This window comes from Zeus faber, assembly GCF_960531495.2.
Source record: "Zeus faber genome assembly, chromosome: 15".
NCBI lineage: Eukaryota > Metazoa > Chordata > Actinopteri > Zeiformes > Zeidae > Zeus > Zeus faber.
In genome coordinates this window covers 20,976,806-20,992,106 of record NC_137194.1, presented here as the reverse complement: position 1 = coordinate 20,992,106, position 15,301 = coordinate 20,976,806, and the positions used below count along the sequence as shown (strand labels likewise).

General features: G+C 45.0%; 1 protein-coding gene across 3 annotated transcripts in view; it reads left to right on the top strand.

Annotated features, from left to right (window-relative positions):
- The window catches only part of LOC307241684 (IQ motif and SEC7 domain-containing protein 1-like), a 39,819-nt gene extending 25,284 nt beyond the window's left edge, over positions 1 to 14,535 (top strand). For 2 of the 3 annotated variants that reach the window (XM_080015880.1, XM_080015881.1), the window contains exons 4-14: positions 116 to 277; positions 626 to 748; positions 1,504 to 1,670; positions 2,565 to 2,704; positions 3,873 to 3,902; positions 4,903 to 5,028; positions 5,699 to 5,798; positions 6,016 to 6,177; positions 6,991 to 7,167; positions 9,280 to 9,329; positions 10,714 to 14,535. In XM_080015880.1, coding sequence (XP_079872006.1) covers positions 116 to 277; positions 626 to 748; positions 1,504 to 1,670; positions 2,565 to 2,704; positions 3,873 to 3,902; positions 4,903 to 5,028; positions 5,699 to 5,798; positions 6,016 to 6,177; positions 6,991 to 7,167; positions 9,280 to 9,329; positions 10,714 to 11,250 — 1,774 coding nt within the window. In that variant the 3' untranslated portion in view covers positions 11,251 to 14,535. The remainder of the gene's footprint in view (positions 1 to 115; positions 278 to 625; positions 749 to 1,503; positions 1,671 to 2,564; positions 2,705 to 3,872; positions 3,903 to 4,902; positions 5,029 to 5,698; positions 5,799 to 6,015; positions 6,178 to 6,990; positions 7,168 to 9,279; positions 9,330 to 10,713) is intronic. The other variant, XM_080015882.1, reaches the window with a different exon arrangement.
- The last annotated feature ends 766 nt before the right edge of the window (positions 14,536 to 15,301 follow it).

The window sequence follows — 15,301 nt, the reverse complement described above, 5'->3', positions numbered from 1 at the left end:
AAATATTTGAGTTAATAATTTTCTTTCATCCCTCGTCTTTCTGTGTGTGCCAATATAAAAGATTATTTATGCCCCTGCACCAGAGAATAAACCCATTCCTTTTTTTTTTTTTAAGGAAACCAGAGAAAGGGATCCAGTACCTGACTGACAGAGGGTTCGTCCCCGACACCCCGGTGGGCGTGGCTCACTTCCTGCTGCAGAGGAAAGGCCTCAGCAGGCAGATGATCGGGGAATTCCTCGGCAACAGACAGAAGCAGTTCAACAGAGATGTCTTGGAGTAAATACAACCTTTCAGTCCTGCAACCATACATGACCTCATAACAACCAAAAGCACAATACAATAGCCTTCAAAAGAATGAATCTACCAAAGGACCATTTGCATGTTTGAGATGCTTTGAAAACGAAATAGTAACAGTGAAATGAGAATCGAAGCAGAAAACAGTATGGGAACTACAGTTAATTTAAATAATCCATGCCCATGACCCAAAACCTTTTGATCCAGCAGGTGATAATGGCGTCCACTCCTCTCATAACCACACAGACGCAGATACGCCCGTGTGTCCGTCTCAAACAGGCTCACGTGTTTCTATGAGATCAGAAAATAACTTGCGCCCGTGCATTCCAGCTGCGTCGTGGACGAGATGGACTTCAAGGGCATGGAGCTGGACGAGGCCCTGCGGAAGTTCCAGAACCACATCCGTGTCCAGGGAGAGGCCCAGAAGGTGGAGCGCCTCATCGAGGCCTTCAGGTTAGATGTCGCACGCGGGCGCGGGCACGGGCACGGGCACGGCATCAGGTCGCGTTTAAAACATCATAAGCTGCCGAAACCCCCTGCCGCTGCTTAGTCATCGCAAAATAACATCAAACGGAGGCGCCGAAGAAGATCGATAACTCACGGCATCGAAAAGGTCAGAGGAGATGAGGAGAGAGCTGTGTTCAGGAATGCGGTCTGGGGAAAAAAAGCAAAAAGTCTCACGTGATTGGGGATTTTATTTTCAAAGCTAGGCAAAGATTTTGTATTTGTCCATGAGCTATGCACTTCTGATTTTTATTATGAAATGCATTGGAAAAAGTATTTTCCGGAGACGATATTGACGTCACGACAAAGCTTCCTCGAACTCAATATCACCTTCAAACCGCATAACGTTGATTGGCCCCGTGTCCATACATTGCTTCTCTTCCATGATATGGACTTTTCGATTTTGGTTTTCATTTTAAAATCTCTCGCGATGCAAAAGTCCCGGCTGCGGGCGATGCTCCGCACGGTAGTGATGGATGGTTAATAATGCACGGAGGGAGCTGGTGCCGGGATCACTTCCGCCTGAGTAAACGAGGCGTATTCCTCACGCGATATACAGACAACCACGCGACAGCTGCCGCCCCCCCCCGAAGACGACCGCCGCTCCCCTTATTTACCTCATCCTTGAAAAAAACCCCCAAAAAACCTGAAAGATTGTTGTGGAGGGTGTCTGACGTTATTGTCTTCTCTTTTGGGGCGACCAGCCAGCGCTACTGCATCTGCAACCCCACGGTGGTGCGGCAGTTTCGGAACCCCGACACCATCTTCATCCTGGCCTTCGCCATCATCCTCCTCAACACGGACATGTACAGCCCAAACGTCAAGCCCGAGAGGAAGATGAAGCTGGAGGACTTTGTCAAGAACCTGCGAGGTAACAAGGGCCTCGAAGAGTAAATCCAGCAAAACGGCCCTGTCGAGCTTTCAGAAGTACTTTCATTCTTCTGAAGGATGATTCTGGCCATTTGCCGCTGCTGTCGGTTCCAAGTCTCTTATATTTGCTATTCTGAAAGCATTTGATTTGCTTTTTGGTCGGAAACAATTGTTATGGTTGATAAGGACGAGGTCCAGGTAACAAATTTCCCCGAATTCTTTTTTTTTTTTTTTTTTTTTTTTTTTTTTTTTTGTATTCTGTTGTGTATGTAATCAAATGAGAAATCCTCAAAAGCCACCAAGACAAACACAGGAGTCCTATTTTAAAGTTCTTCTGTAGATCTTGGGCTGTGTGGTCTGTGGCGGCAGGGACTTCACTGGTTCCCTTTTTTTATATTCTGGTGAGAACCAAAAATAGCTTGACAGTGTGTCACGTGTAAATAATTTTGTGAGCGTGTAAAGCAACTACCCTCTGGCAAAACTGTGCTTGTGTTTATTCTTGCATGTGTTTATAAATCACGGACAAAAAATAAAGCTTAGCTCTGTTTTGATCGTCATTGTTCGAGTATTTTGGCATAAAAACATTTTTATTTCAAATTAATTGCAAATGATTTAAAATATATATATAAAAATATGTATTTTTGTATGAATTAATTTAAAAATAATATTTTTTTTCAAGTTTTTAATTATTATTTTTTAATAAAAATAATTGAACAGTCTATCTTATTTAAATTAATTAATTTATTTATTTTAACAGTTTTTTAAATGGCGCCTTGCTTTTTTGTTTTTAGTTTTTGCCTGTGCTGTTTCTTGGTGTCTGTATTTCTGTCCGTCGTGGTGGGTGTTGTGTGTGTAATTTGGTTGCGTACTAACCAAACCTCTCGCTGTGTGTCAGGGGTGGACGACGGGGAGGACATCCCCAGGGAGACTCTCATCGGCATCTACGAGAGAATCCGCAAGAGGGAGCTCAAGACCAACGAGGACCACGTCTCGCAGGTGCAGAAGGTGGAGAAGCTCATCGTGGGGAAGAAGCCGGTGAGTGGGGTTATCGACAGGAAATGTCGCCGAAAATGCCGAATCCACCTCTTGTCGTCGACTGTGGACGACGGAAACTCCGGCGTCAGAGCAGAGGAAGATCGTTGTTTTTTTTTTTTAGTTTTTGTTTTTTTTATCGAGATTCACGCCGACCTCTCAACCTCGTTTCGAGAGAAACCGTCAAAATCCCCGTGATCGCAAACGACGGGCGGCTAGGGAGGGAAAAGTCCGACGGGAAGAGGGAGCGAGAGAGGTTATGAAGACGGTGAGATGAGGAAGGCATTCGGGGGCGGAGTGAGAGTGCCGCTGCGTTCACTGCAGTGTAATATTTTAAGTGCGGGGGGCGGGGTCACGGTGGGACTTGGACCTTTACGCGACTGACTTTAATGTTCCCGGGGCATTGGAGAGGTGTCGCCCAGCCCTGCAGCCGGATGAAGAATGGGATCCGTGTTCCTGCATATTTATAATCCCTTGCCAAGAACAAGGGAGAGGCAACGACCCGGATCGCTGAACGGCTCCTCCTGCAGCCGCTCCACTAATCATGGTGCAACCTCTTCATTGATTTGTGTGCGTTGGTATTTGGCTGGAACTTCTGCTTTAACTGCCCCTCCAGACCGGCCATTAGAGGCATTTTTCCTTTGCCAGTAATAATAAAGTGAAGCTCTTTCAAATCCATATTAAAATGTATCGGTGAAATACATCCTCCTTTTGGACGGGATCAAATGTAGCCAGGGGGACATTTAGTCACCCTTGAAGTGAAACCGCAAGAGAATTCTATCCGGGCTCAGTGGTCAGCAATCGCCAGGGGCGGGATCTAATGGGAAGCTCTGTTTTTTATTCAAACATCATTACGGCGGCTGCCAAGTCCAACCAACGCACAGTCACACACGCACGCACGCACACACGCACGCACGCACGCACGCATGCACACACACGCACACACACACACACACACACACACACACACACACTCTGTATTGTAGAGAACCCGTTGGGTATTGTGGATATCTCTTGAGTACATCTTCATTTCCCCTTGTGTTGCTCTGGTCACGAGGGATGACATTTAGAAGCAGTAGTGAAGCCCTTTCCAACTCTAAAGCTGTATATATCCAAAGATAAAGCTGTGTATGATAGTTTGTCTCCTTTTCTCTCTATCTCTATATTTTAGATTGGATCGCTTCACCACGGCCTTGGATGTGTGAGTTTACACTTTTAAATTCAGAGCTCTCCCTCCTATCTGTGGTCGTTTGCGTCACATGTTTGCGCACAAGTCATCTTCCCGAAATCTTGCTAAATCTACACTGGAAATCACTTTTTGTCCTCTAAAAAACAACGTCTATTCCCTGAGCAGAGCAGAGCGTGCCGCCCCTGGTAGAGTAAACAGATATAAATTCCTCAGTAGCAGTGAGCTGCAGTGTTAACTGGATGCATATCACAGCACGACCACACGCTGTTGGAAGGGACATTTTAAATCATGAGAGATTTAGGACAGAGCGTCCCTAGAAACCATGATTTCATTCGTACAATAACAAATTCAGGGCCCGACACTAACTTTTTGAAGAGGTTGCCAAGTTGGCAACCATGCATCAGCTTTCGGTTGCCAACACTAATAAAATGGTTGCTGCATTTTAATCATTTTTAGCATTGAGTGATATTGATCCTATATAATTATTACGCACATTCCACTATTAATAAAGGGATATCAAGGAAGTTAATGAACAGAAATGGACACATGGTGATGATGATGATGATGATGGATGCATATTTTCATATTTAACTTCTTTTTTTTTTTTCGGTGGACAATTATCACATTTTTGAACAGTTTTGACACTGTGTTTGGATTAGAAAGTTTCGCTTGGATTCCTGATTATTACACATAACAGATGGCTGGGTGTACCACACTTTTTTTCCCATATGAAAAGTGGTTGGCAGCGGGGCAAAATGATGAACCAAAATGATAAGCCTAAAAAAAACGAAATTCATCCTTCTCTGCAGCCTATTTGAATGTTGTGATGATGGCAATACACTCCGAGGCAGTAAATCGCTTTTTTTTTTTTTTGGAAAACCCTAGTTAGAGGCCGGGTCAGCTCTGTTCCCCATTAGACCATAATGACCCCTCAGTGTGTGTGTGTGTGTGTGTGTGTGTGTGTGTGTGTGTACGTGTACGTGTGTTTAAGGCTGTGTTTTGTGTCGGTTAGGTGCTGTCGCTGCCCCACCGCAGGCTGGTGTGTTACTGCCGCCTGTTTGAAGTGCCAGACCCCAACAAGCTGCAGAAACTGGGCCTGCACCAGCGGGAGATCTTCCTGTTCAACGACCTCCTTGTGGTATGCTGCCAGTCCTGGCGTCTCCTCTTTCTAGCCGCTCTCTCACTTCTTGTCTTCCTCCCCAGTTTGTGTACATGTTGTATAAGTACAGGTTAATGGGCAATTAAGTATTGTGTACTGCTATTTTAATAAAAAATGTTTAGGTTTATTTTTTTAGGTTTATTTTTATTGTTTATTGTTACATTTTAGGTTTACTCTTTGTTAACATTTTTTCTTGTTTATTATTTATTCCAGGATTTATTTTCTTGTTATTGAGTATTTTAATTGTTTATTGGTAATTGTAGGTTTATTTTATTGTTTACCGTTAATTAATTGTTTATTTCAGGATTATTTTTCTTCTTATTGTGTATTTTCATTGTTTACTGGTAATTTTTAGGTTTAGTGTATTTTTCCAATTTCTGTTATTTTTATTTATTATTATTATTTAAATGTATTTCTTTTATAGATATGTTTATGTTTATTGTCTCCCAATTCCAATTGTCTTCAATTCTTCTTCATTTTTCCTGTTCCTTTTATTATTATTGACTATTGTTTTGACGAGAGCTTCTGTAACCCCCCCTCCAATTTCCCTCCAGGGATGAATCAATCATGAAAGAATCGCCCTATCTCCTCTCCCGCAACCCTGTTGGAACAATAACTCAGGAATGCTGTTTTCTCTGTGCCATGTCAGGTAACAAAGATCTTCCAGAAGAAGAAGAACTCCGTCACGTACAGCTTCAGACAGTCCTTCTCCCTCTACGGGATGCAAGTCATGCTGTTTGAGAATCAGTGTAAGTAGCACAGAACCTTTTTTTTTCTCTTTTTTTTATTCTCGCCTCGTATCAGAGCGTTCGCATCAAAACCCCCACAGAGTTTAGGCTTCGGCACTTAAACAAAACTTGGGAAGTGGAAGTGCTGTCTCCCACTTCCCGAGCCTCAGATGGACTCCGCTGCTTTTTTTTTTTTTTTTTTTGATCAATGGACAATCTCTGTGTCTCCTTCTTGCAGATTACCCAAACGGGATCCGTCTCACATCCGCCATCCCGGGCGCCGACATCAAGGTCCTCATCAACTTCAACGCGCCGAACCCCCAGGACCGCAAGAAGTTCACGGACGACCTGCGGGAGTCCATCGCCGAGGTCCAGGAAATGGAGAAATACAGAATAGAGTGTGAGCGCACGGTTTCTCTCCCATCCCCCCCCCCCCCCTATTCTTCTTCTTCTTCCTCCTCTTCTTCACCTTCCTGTGTCCGCCTCGGAGTGAAGCGGGAGCAGGGGGCATGGTCCTCATTACTCGAGCCCCTGTTTACGAAGGCCCCATGTTTACAGAATGCACAGAATGTCGAGCAGAGGTGGAGCGGTCTGTCTGGTCGGGCCCGAGCGGCCTTGGCAGCCCGGGACGAGCGCGCGGATAAAACCGTTGAGTTTCTTGAATAGCTCTGAAGTGATGGGGGAATATCGGATGCTAAATCACAACCATGTGTGTTACAGATTTGAGCGTTGGCGGAAGAAGTACTCCGACCTTTCAGTGAAATAAAAATACAAACACCCTGACACCGGCACAAGTGAAAGAATCACATTGACACTTTACTTCTTAATATTTAAACAAAGACCAGATTACAATATGCAAAAAAAAAAAGAAAGGGAGGGATAAGTATATGGAACCTGATGAATACTTGATGAACATTTTGGTTGATCCAGTCCCTGATTTGGCTTGCTTTTGTCATTAAAAAAAGAAAAAATGAATAATAAATAATAATAATAAAGTTATGTGTGTTATAAATGTAGTCGAGTAAAAAGTAATAGATATATGCTGTGAAGTGTCAAACTGAATATACTTCAGTAGGTTGGAAAATACAGTAACTAAGTTCTTGTACTTTACTTTCCACCACTGGATCTCGGTATGCAATTTCTTTGGAATTTTATTGAAACATGGCCTCCAGATTAGAGGCACAAATGTGAATGGTTCCATGTGCGCCCACAGCCGAGCTGGAGAAGCAGAAGGGCGTGGTGCGGCCCAGCATGTCCCAGAGCTCGGGGCTGAAGAAGGAGGCCGGCAACGGCAGCATGAATCGCGCCAGCCTGGACGACACCTACGCCATGGGGGAGGGTCTGAAGAGGAGCGCCCTGAGCAGCTCCCTGAGGGACCTCTCCGAAGCAGGTAGCACCCACGGCGCACTGCCCGTTTCTCACCACTAAGGGGGGGGGGCTCTCCACCACCACCACGCACTCTGCGTGCCGATACCAAGAGGATGGCAATGGTTCTTTAATTGGGATTTATAGTACATTGATTTTGGAGCTGTACATCTACTCCAGTGCACATGGATTTGATTTTGTATTCATTGTAGTTTAAAGAATGGTTTAAGGTGTGCCCAGCCAATTACAACTTTTATTTATTTATTTTTTTTTTCCCCAAAAACTGATTAAATGGACATGGTGTCAAGATAAAAAGTGTGACGCTTTTTTGAATTTATTTTATTTTTAATGGCTTTTTTACAACGATGAATGAAATTGACAGGCAGTTCTCACCCATCGTCATTTTGAACCGGTTTATTTATGGACATCATTTGTTTTCTCCCCCGTCACCTTTTTTACTCATCTCTTGAGTTTCTATTTTCTTTATATTTCTACAATAAGCCACAATTCAGCCGTAATTTTCCTCATGTTTGTGATTTTTTATTTATTTTTTATTTTTTTTGCAGGTGGAAAGTAATATAATTCTGATGTGTTGCGTTTAAAAAAAAAAAAAAAAAAAAGAAAGAAAATAGGCAATGGCTCAAGATCAGTCTGTTTCGATTTCCGTGTTAACAGTCATTCCACATCCATTTATATCAGTGTCCTAACGGGTGTGTCCGTCTCCGAAGCGATATTACATTCCATCCATTCCAGAGAACAGATACATGTCAGTTAGCACAATAACATAATGAAATCCAGCCCACGGCCCCCGAGACGTGCTCTCTCCTCCTGCGGTCACATCCCAAACGGCAGCTCGACTTGGCAACGACCTCGCTTAGCGTCCGCCCCTTCCTGTCTCATACGTTGTTTTATCTCCGAGTCTCTACGAAGGATGTGGCATGATAGTGGGACCATTCTTGTGTACTGTGTTTTTTTTTTTCCCCCCCCGTTTTCCTTTCCAGTCGTACTCCATCCCATGCGTACTTTACTGTTATTTCCATGCACATGGTACTCGCCTGGTTATGTGTGTGATAAGTGGTCATGTATCATTGGCTGAGTGTGTGTGTGGGTGTGTGCGTGTGTGTAACAATGGCAACAAGTGCTCCGTATCTGCCTGTACATCCCATGTGCAACAGCCATTGTATTGCTTTCGATGTGTCTCCTCCTATGTGACTGCCATTTAGACCGGCTTCCTGCTGTCCCCTGCCCCAAAGACGAGCTACGTCTTAGAACCAGTTTTCTGGAAACACACTGGTGGCGTTGTCAACAAATGACCCATAGTCCTCCAGCGGAATTTCGACTTGAAATAAGAGTCCACGGGGCGGTTTCGCGGACACAGATCAGGCCTAATCTTGAGACCGAATCACACTTTCGACTGGACTAACCGAAACTGACCTTTCTCGGTCGTAGTTTCAAATAGTCTCAGACTTGCCCTGGTCTTGGTTTAAAAAATAATAATAAAATAAATAAAAACGCATTTCAGATTTTTCAGATTAGAGGTCATCTAGGTCTGGGTGACGGTTTAGATCAGACCTGGCCAGAGGGAGGTTTATTTTTGGATTTAATGGACGTTGGGGCCTCCAGGTGGACCAGGTTGATCTGGACTAAGAGCAGCACCAAGACCAGACGGAAGGAGCCGACTAGTCCTCCATCACCTGAGCCTCGGACCTCCCAGCCCGGAACCGATTCATCTTAAATCAAGCAACGTTCCGGTTCTGGGCTTGTTCAAGTAGGATTATTTTAGTTCAGACTTCGATTCGACCCCGTCTGCGAAACCGCCCCCCCTAAAAGTATTTTCCTGAACTTCTGACAGTTTAATAAAACAACGATCTAGTTAAAACAGCCAGCGCGTGGACTCTGACCAGCATATGAAAACGTTAATGGCTGAATCCGAGCGGAGGAAGAATGAGTCACCGCCTCTACCCCCCACACCACTATCTCCCCCGGAAGACCCCCAACCCCACGTTTAGATCGCCATCACAGTCACCGCCACTCCCCCCCCCCCCAGTGGGATCTGCCGACAGCCCACGTCAGACCTCTGTAGCTGATCCCAACGTGCTGTCCATCTCTAATCTGTGGTATTGCATGTCTCGGGCAGGCAAGCGGGGGCGCCGCAGCAGTGCAGGATCACTAGACAGCAATATGGAAGTAAGTTGGAAGCAGCTGGTTCCCAAGCTACTCTCTATGTGATGATGTGCACCGTCCAAACACACCATTTCCCTTTTTTTTTTTTTTTTGTCTTGCACCTTCTTTTGCGTCATAGATTCCAGTTCCTTTGTTTTGGATCATTTGTTCGTTTTTTGGTTTTTTTTGGAGGGGGTTTGACTCCTGGGATGCACTGTAACCTGCCTGCCTCAGTTTAGTGTGCATGCGTGGGTTGCCTGCCTCTGATCCTGCTCCTTGTTTGGAAGTTCAAGATCTCCTGGTTTAGTCGTGTCTATGGGGCTGTCAACGCCTTTTATATCTTGAAACAAGCATGACCACTAATCCCCCACCCCCTCGCCCACCCGTCCTTCCTCCGATCCTCCTGTCCTTCCCCTCGTCACCTGTCCTCTGTCACAGTCGTCCTTCATTCAGTCACGTCTAGGCATTCTGCGTCTTTCTTTCTTTCTTTTTTTGGGGGGGGGTCTCGGCTCCTCCTAGGGCCAAAATGCTGGCTCTGTTGCTCTGTTGAAGGGATGAATACAGCTTGTGTCTCCTTGTCTCCCTGTCCACTTCTGTCTTTGTCCTCTCTAAAAAGAGGTCGGGTTGAGGAGGGAAGGTAGCCTGTGTTAGTAGGCGGTCTGCTACTAGGTTGTGGATTTCATTCATTCATCTATTCACTCATTCCATGTGTCCATGAGTCCATGCACTGGGAGTCTGGAACCCTGAAAATTTCATTCCGCTTTCAAAGAAGTCGCGTGCGGGCGAGCGCTCTGAATGCGGAGGGTTGGATCTGGCGTTTGGGTGTAGAACAGGGTGGAGGTTCAACCTAGTTCCGCTGCCGTTGAGTTGAATGCCGACCTGATGTGGATGAAGATGCCTGTCAAACCCTCTGCATGTAGAACCTGTGCCTCCCTTGATCTTAACAACTTGCATGTGTGACACTTGGCAGGTTTGAAACTTGTCCGACATTGACCACATCTGACAATAGAACAGAAAAATGTTTCTACTCATATGCACATTATTATTATTATTATTATTATTATTATTATTATGTATTTTTATCTTTATGTTATTACGCATTCTTTTCAAAGCCCGGACTCGGCTTAACTAAATGTTGTATTTTTCCAGACATGTGGTTATCATCAGTGCTCCGCTATGGATCTGGTCATGTCCATTATCAGGAGACATCCACAGTCCTGCCATTCCCCATCATGAGAAGAATCTTTTTGGTTTCTCATTTGCATGCCGACAACATTTTTGCTCTTTTTTTATTTTATTTTTTTTATCCTTAATATTCAGGCTTTGTGAATTCAACCTGTTGTAGCGTGGTAGAGGCGCTAGCTGTGTGGCGGCAAGCGGATGTGCTAACGCCTCCTCTCCTCCGCAGGGGTCAACCATTAGCAGTCCTCACATGCGCCGGAGAGCGGCCACGCCGCGGGAGGGCACGCCGCGCGGCCACACCTCCATCCCCAACTCGGCGTCCACCTCCATCCTGGGCTCGCTTTTCGGCAGCAAGCGGGGGAAGCCACCTTCGTCCTCCTCCTCCGCCCAGGGCGGCCACCACCCCACCCTCATCTCCCACAAGCCCCACCCGTCCAACCTGCACCACACGGCGCAGGCGGTGGCGGCGCACGTGGTGCAGGCCCAGATGCACAGCCACCCGGCGCACGGTCAGTTCTGCCAGACCGGGCAGAACCCTCCGCCCTACCACCACCACCACCACTACCACCCGCCGCCCCACGCGCAGTTCCATCAGCACCCCGCCACCTACGCCCACTCGCAGCACCAACACGGCCACCACAACCAGCATCCACACCACGCTCCGCACTCCCAGCATGGGCCTCACCACCACAGCCAGCCACCGGTCTCTGCTGCTCCCGGCGGACCCAAACCCAAGCACAGCGGCATCAGCACAGTGGTGTGATGTCCCTCCGAGTACGACGGAGGAGGGACAACAGCTTTACACCAAAGGGACCGACGGCAGAAACCTACGGCCTGTCCACTGTGTTCATACTGCCGCTGGGATGGCGATGGGTCGCGGGCAGTCCCTACACCACTCAAATATTATGCAGGACTTGGAAAACGGACTCAAATTTTCAACGTCGGGGCGGCCTTTTGCTTGGCTTACCTGCTTGTTGCTCCGGCTCTGGCTTGGGTTTCAGGTCGGCGCTCCATGCTGGAAGATGCTCCGTTTTAATCCCAACACCACCGTCACCAACCACACCGTTTTAACCAGCCGCCATAGCCCTCGCTTCGTCCTCCCGTCGCTTCATCGTTTCCTCTGAGCCCGTCTTCGCTTCATAGGATCAGGAGGAACGGCGTGCGTTGCTGCAGCGGTGGCGTTATATACCGAACGTAGTCTTTTATGAACTCTCCACACACCGCTTCCTCGGGTCCGCGGGTCCCGTCGTCTTTAGTAAACCGCGCCTCTCGCGCAGAACTCACCCGTGGCGGAGGACGCTAGATATAACCATTTCACGCCGAACCCGAGCGGCGGCCCCGGGCGAACCGCCGAGCGGACGCACTCTCAGTCGTAGTAGTTATAGTGCTGTATTTACTGTAGATGACGGCTATTACGTGTTGTCTCCTAGCTCTCATAAATTTAAATGTGCCAATTACTTATGCATAACCTATTTAGTCAAGACTTCATGTACAGTATATTGTGCGTCAAGTAATTTATAAGGTTATACTTCGATTACTACGGTTATTATCAAGGGAAGAATGAATCAGTGTTAAGCGGACGACGTGAAGAGACCAGGGTGCGCGCGCGTCTGAAGGAATGAACTCCCCATTCTAAGCATCCCATAATAGTCTGATCTGGACTCGCCTCCCAAATGGACAGACGAAGCCTCTGGTTAGCAGCTGTAGCACATGGCCTGTTATGTAAAGCGAAAAAGCCTCACGGTAGACTTTTCTGTCTCCTTTCCTCTGAGCTAAAGTACATCATTCCGAAGGTCAAAACATAAATTGTGAGAGGTTTGCTGAGATACAAGTTACTTTTTTTTTTTGGGCCTTTCAGGTATTTTCAGTAAATTTCCTAATATACCAACAGAACATATTGCTCAGTGCGTTGCCTTTTACATACTTTAACGTGACAGCTGCTCGCTAGACTCTTAAAACGGTAGAAATTTAGATCTTTTTTTTTCTTAAAAAAAGAAAACAAACCAGCTCATAGAATTATTTTTTCAGTTTTATTTTTTGTTTTTTTTGGTCTCCATGATTTTTAAAATCACATGTGCAATATCTTGGGGATGATTTTGTGCATTCAGAACAAGCGAGGCGTCCCCTCCCGTGCGTTTTTCGTGTCGTATCCTTATTTATTTATTCGGTTTCGGTTTTTTTTGACCCCCTGTCCGTCTCTCGCCGTAAATTAATGTGCGACTGTCCTCGCAGAGTCCAGGAGAGAGACCTCGGAGTTCAGTGGAATGTCTAAAATAAGAGATTTTTTTGCATGTGATGTTATTGTTGTGCAGCGATCCCCTGCACATTGTATAACAAATCAGTGTTACCATAGCGAGTTTAAGTGCAATCATGTTCCAAAATGCAGACTTGGACGCAGAGTGGAAGTATTTTATTTTCTCCAGGAAGAGATTCAGGTGAAAAAAATATCCTTTTTTTTTTTTTCTTCTTTTTTTTTTTTTTTTTTTCATTTGAGAATATATAAATACCTACAGAGTTCACAGTAGAAAGAGGAATGTGTGTATATATTTTAATAAAGGAATATCCTTCTCTTTGGGCTGAACAGAAATATTTTGCTGGATAAGCACATATGAAAGAACACTTTCATTATTTTCAGGAAAACGCAGTTAAAACCTGCTGCAGAAATACAAAGGAACTGTGTGTGTGTGTGTGTGTGTGTGTGTGTGTGTGTGTGTGTGTGTGTGTGCGTGTGCGTGTGTGTGTGCGTGTGTGTGTGTGTAAATATATAATAACTTTCTACATTCTGCAAATAAAAGTGTCTATTAAAAGTGTGTAAATTAGTGAAAGTCAGCTGTGTGTTCCAATAATCAGGTTGTAAATGTATATTAACGTTCACAAGGAAATGCATCACCATGAGTCCGTCACACACACACACACACACACATTGATCCTCATATGTTATTATAGGAAGAGAGATCTAACATATCCTGTATGGGACAATAACGGTCAGTTGAATGTGTCGCTATTAATTTTATATTCTTACTATAACTGATATCTTGGTATAATGTAAAAAAAAAAAAAAAAAAGAGTTGTTTGATTAATTTGATGAGGTGGGGTTGTTTTGTTTTTGTTTGTTTGTTTTTTTTTTAATTGAGAAGAAAGAAACCCCAACAATGCACTGCATGGATCTGATGCATAGTGTGTCCTATTCACTGTGAGCTGAGCGGAGGACTCAGCCTGTAAAAGTAAAAGTTCCACCTCTCCTCTTTTTTGGTTTTCACTCATTTTGGTTTGATTTGCCGCCCCGTGTTTGCCGGTGTAGATACCGACGTCTCATCTTTGTGCATTTCATCCGCAATCGCCCATTGTACCAAGAACTAAGCAACAACAACAACAACAACAATATTGATCTTCTGTTGTTCATGATGTAAATAGGACACTTGTTGCGCAGAGGGTGAATTTTCTAGAAGGAGGGTTTGCCTACACGGCTTTGTTTCGGGACCAAGTGACCTGTATATAATGTGTTTATTATCCTCGTTCTATTCCGATATCTGCAGTGAAGATCAGGAAGCGTCCGCATCACCTCAGAATAAGGTTGGGGTGGCGGGGGCGGGGGAGGTTCAACACATATCCGGTGTCTCTGCCTCCAAAAAGCAGTGTGTCCGACTGTTAGAACGGTCATCTCCATCCGCACTACCAACGTCATCCCTCACACACGCAGGCTGACTGCCACACACACACATACACATACACACACACACACACACACACACACACACACACACACACACACACACACACACACACACACGCAGAAGGACACACACGTGGGCTGTTCCGTTCACCTACATGCTACAGGCTTGTTCTGTCAGGCGTGAAGACACTTCTTTGGGGGTTTTTTTGGGGGTTTTTTTTAAGAAAAAAAAAAAGGGAAAGATGGGAGTGGCCTCATTTCTGTGTGCATTATGTTTGTACAGTGAATAGTGAGTCAGTATGACCCCAGTTATTGTAAAACTTCAACTGTGACAATGTTGAGAACGCAAAATAAACAAATATATGACTTATGGTATGCATGTGTTGTTATTGTGTAAATACTACCAATACTACCGATACTACCAATACTACCCATCGTTTGGTGGCGTTTTGTGACATCAGCCTTCGGCTGAATTAGGCTAGATCAGCGCTTCCCAAACTGTGGTCATATACATGGCCAAAGCCACGCATTTCTCAGAATGTTAAGTCAATTGTTGATATTTGTGCGTTTCACATCCCCATTTGTCACCCAGGACGAGAAGTGAAAATGTCCCACGACAAGAAAACTAGTTTAAAAAAAGTTGGAAAAGTTCACTCTAGGTTGAACGATCGAGAATGTTAAGGTCGCGTTGAATCGCCATCAATAAATATGTAAAAATGAACAGGTTAATAATATTGGTTTCCGTTAATGCTGCCTCGACTAATGGCCAAGGTGGCCACGTGTCTCTTAAAATACGCAAATCGTAAGAATTGTTCACTGACTCCTAACATCAGCCGTTGCTACTTGTTTTGGATGAAAGTGTAGTTTCATTCAACTCATCTCCGTCATATCGAGATGCGCAATATGCACCACATCCACTAGAGGGCGCACATTACTGTAAATAGATTCATTTTCAAGAGGTTGTTTCGTCACATACATATACATACCTTCATACATATATGCAGTGAAATGTCTTTACAACGCACCTGGAGATTATGCACAATAGTTACTAAACCGAACATAATAGCTTACCTCGTTCCTACTGAGCCAACTAACTGAAACTACCTGATTCCCTAAAACGTAATGCAGTGAGTGAATAGAA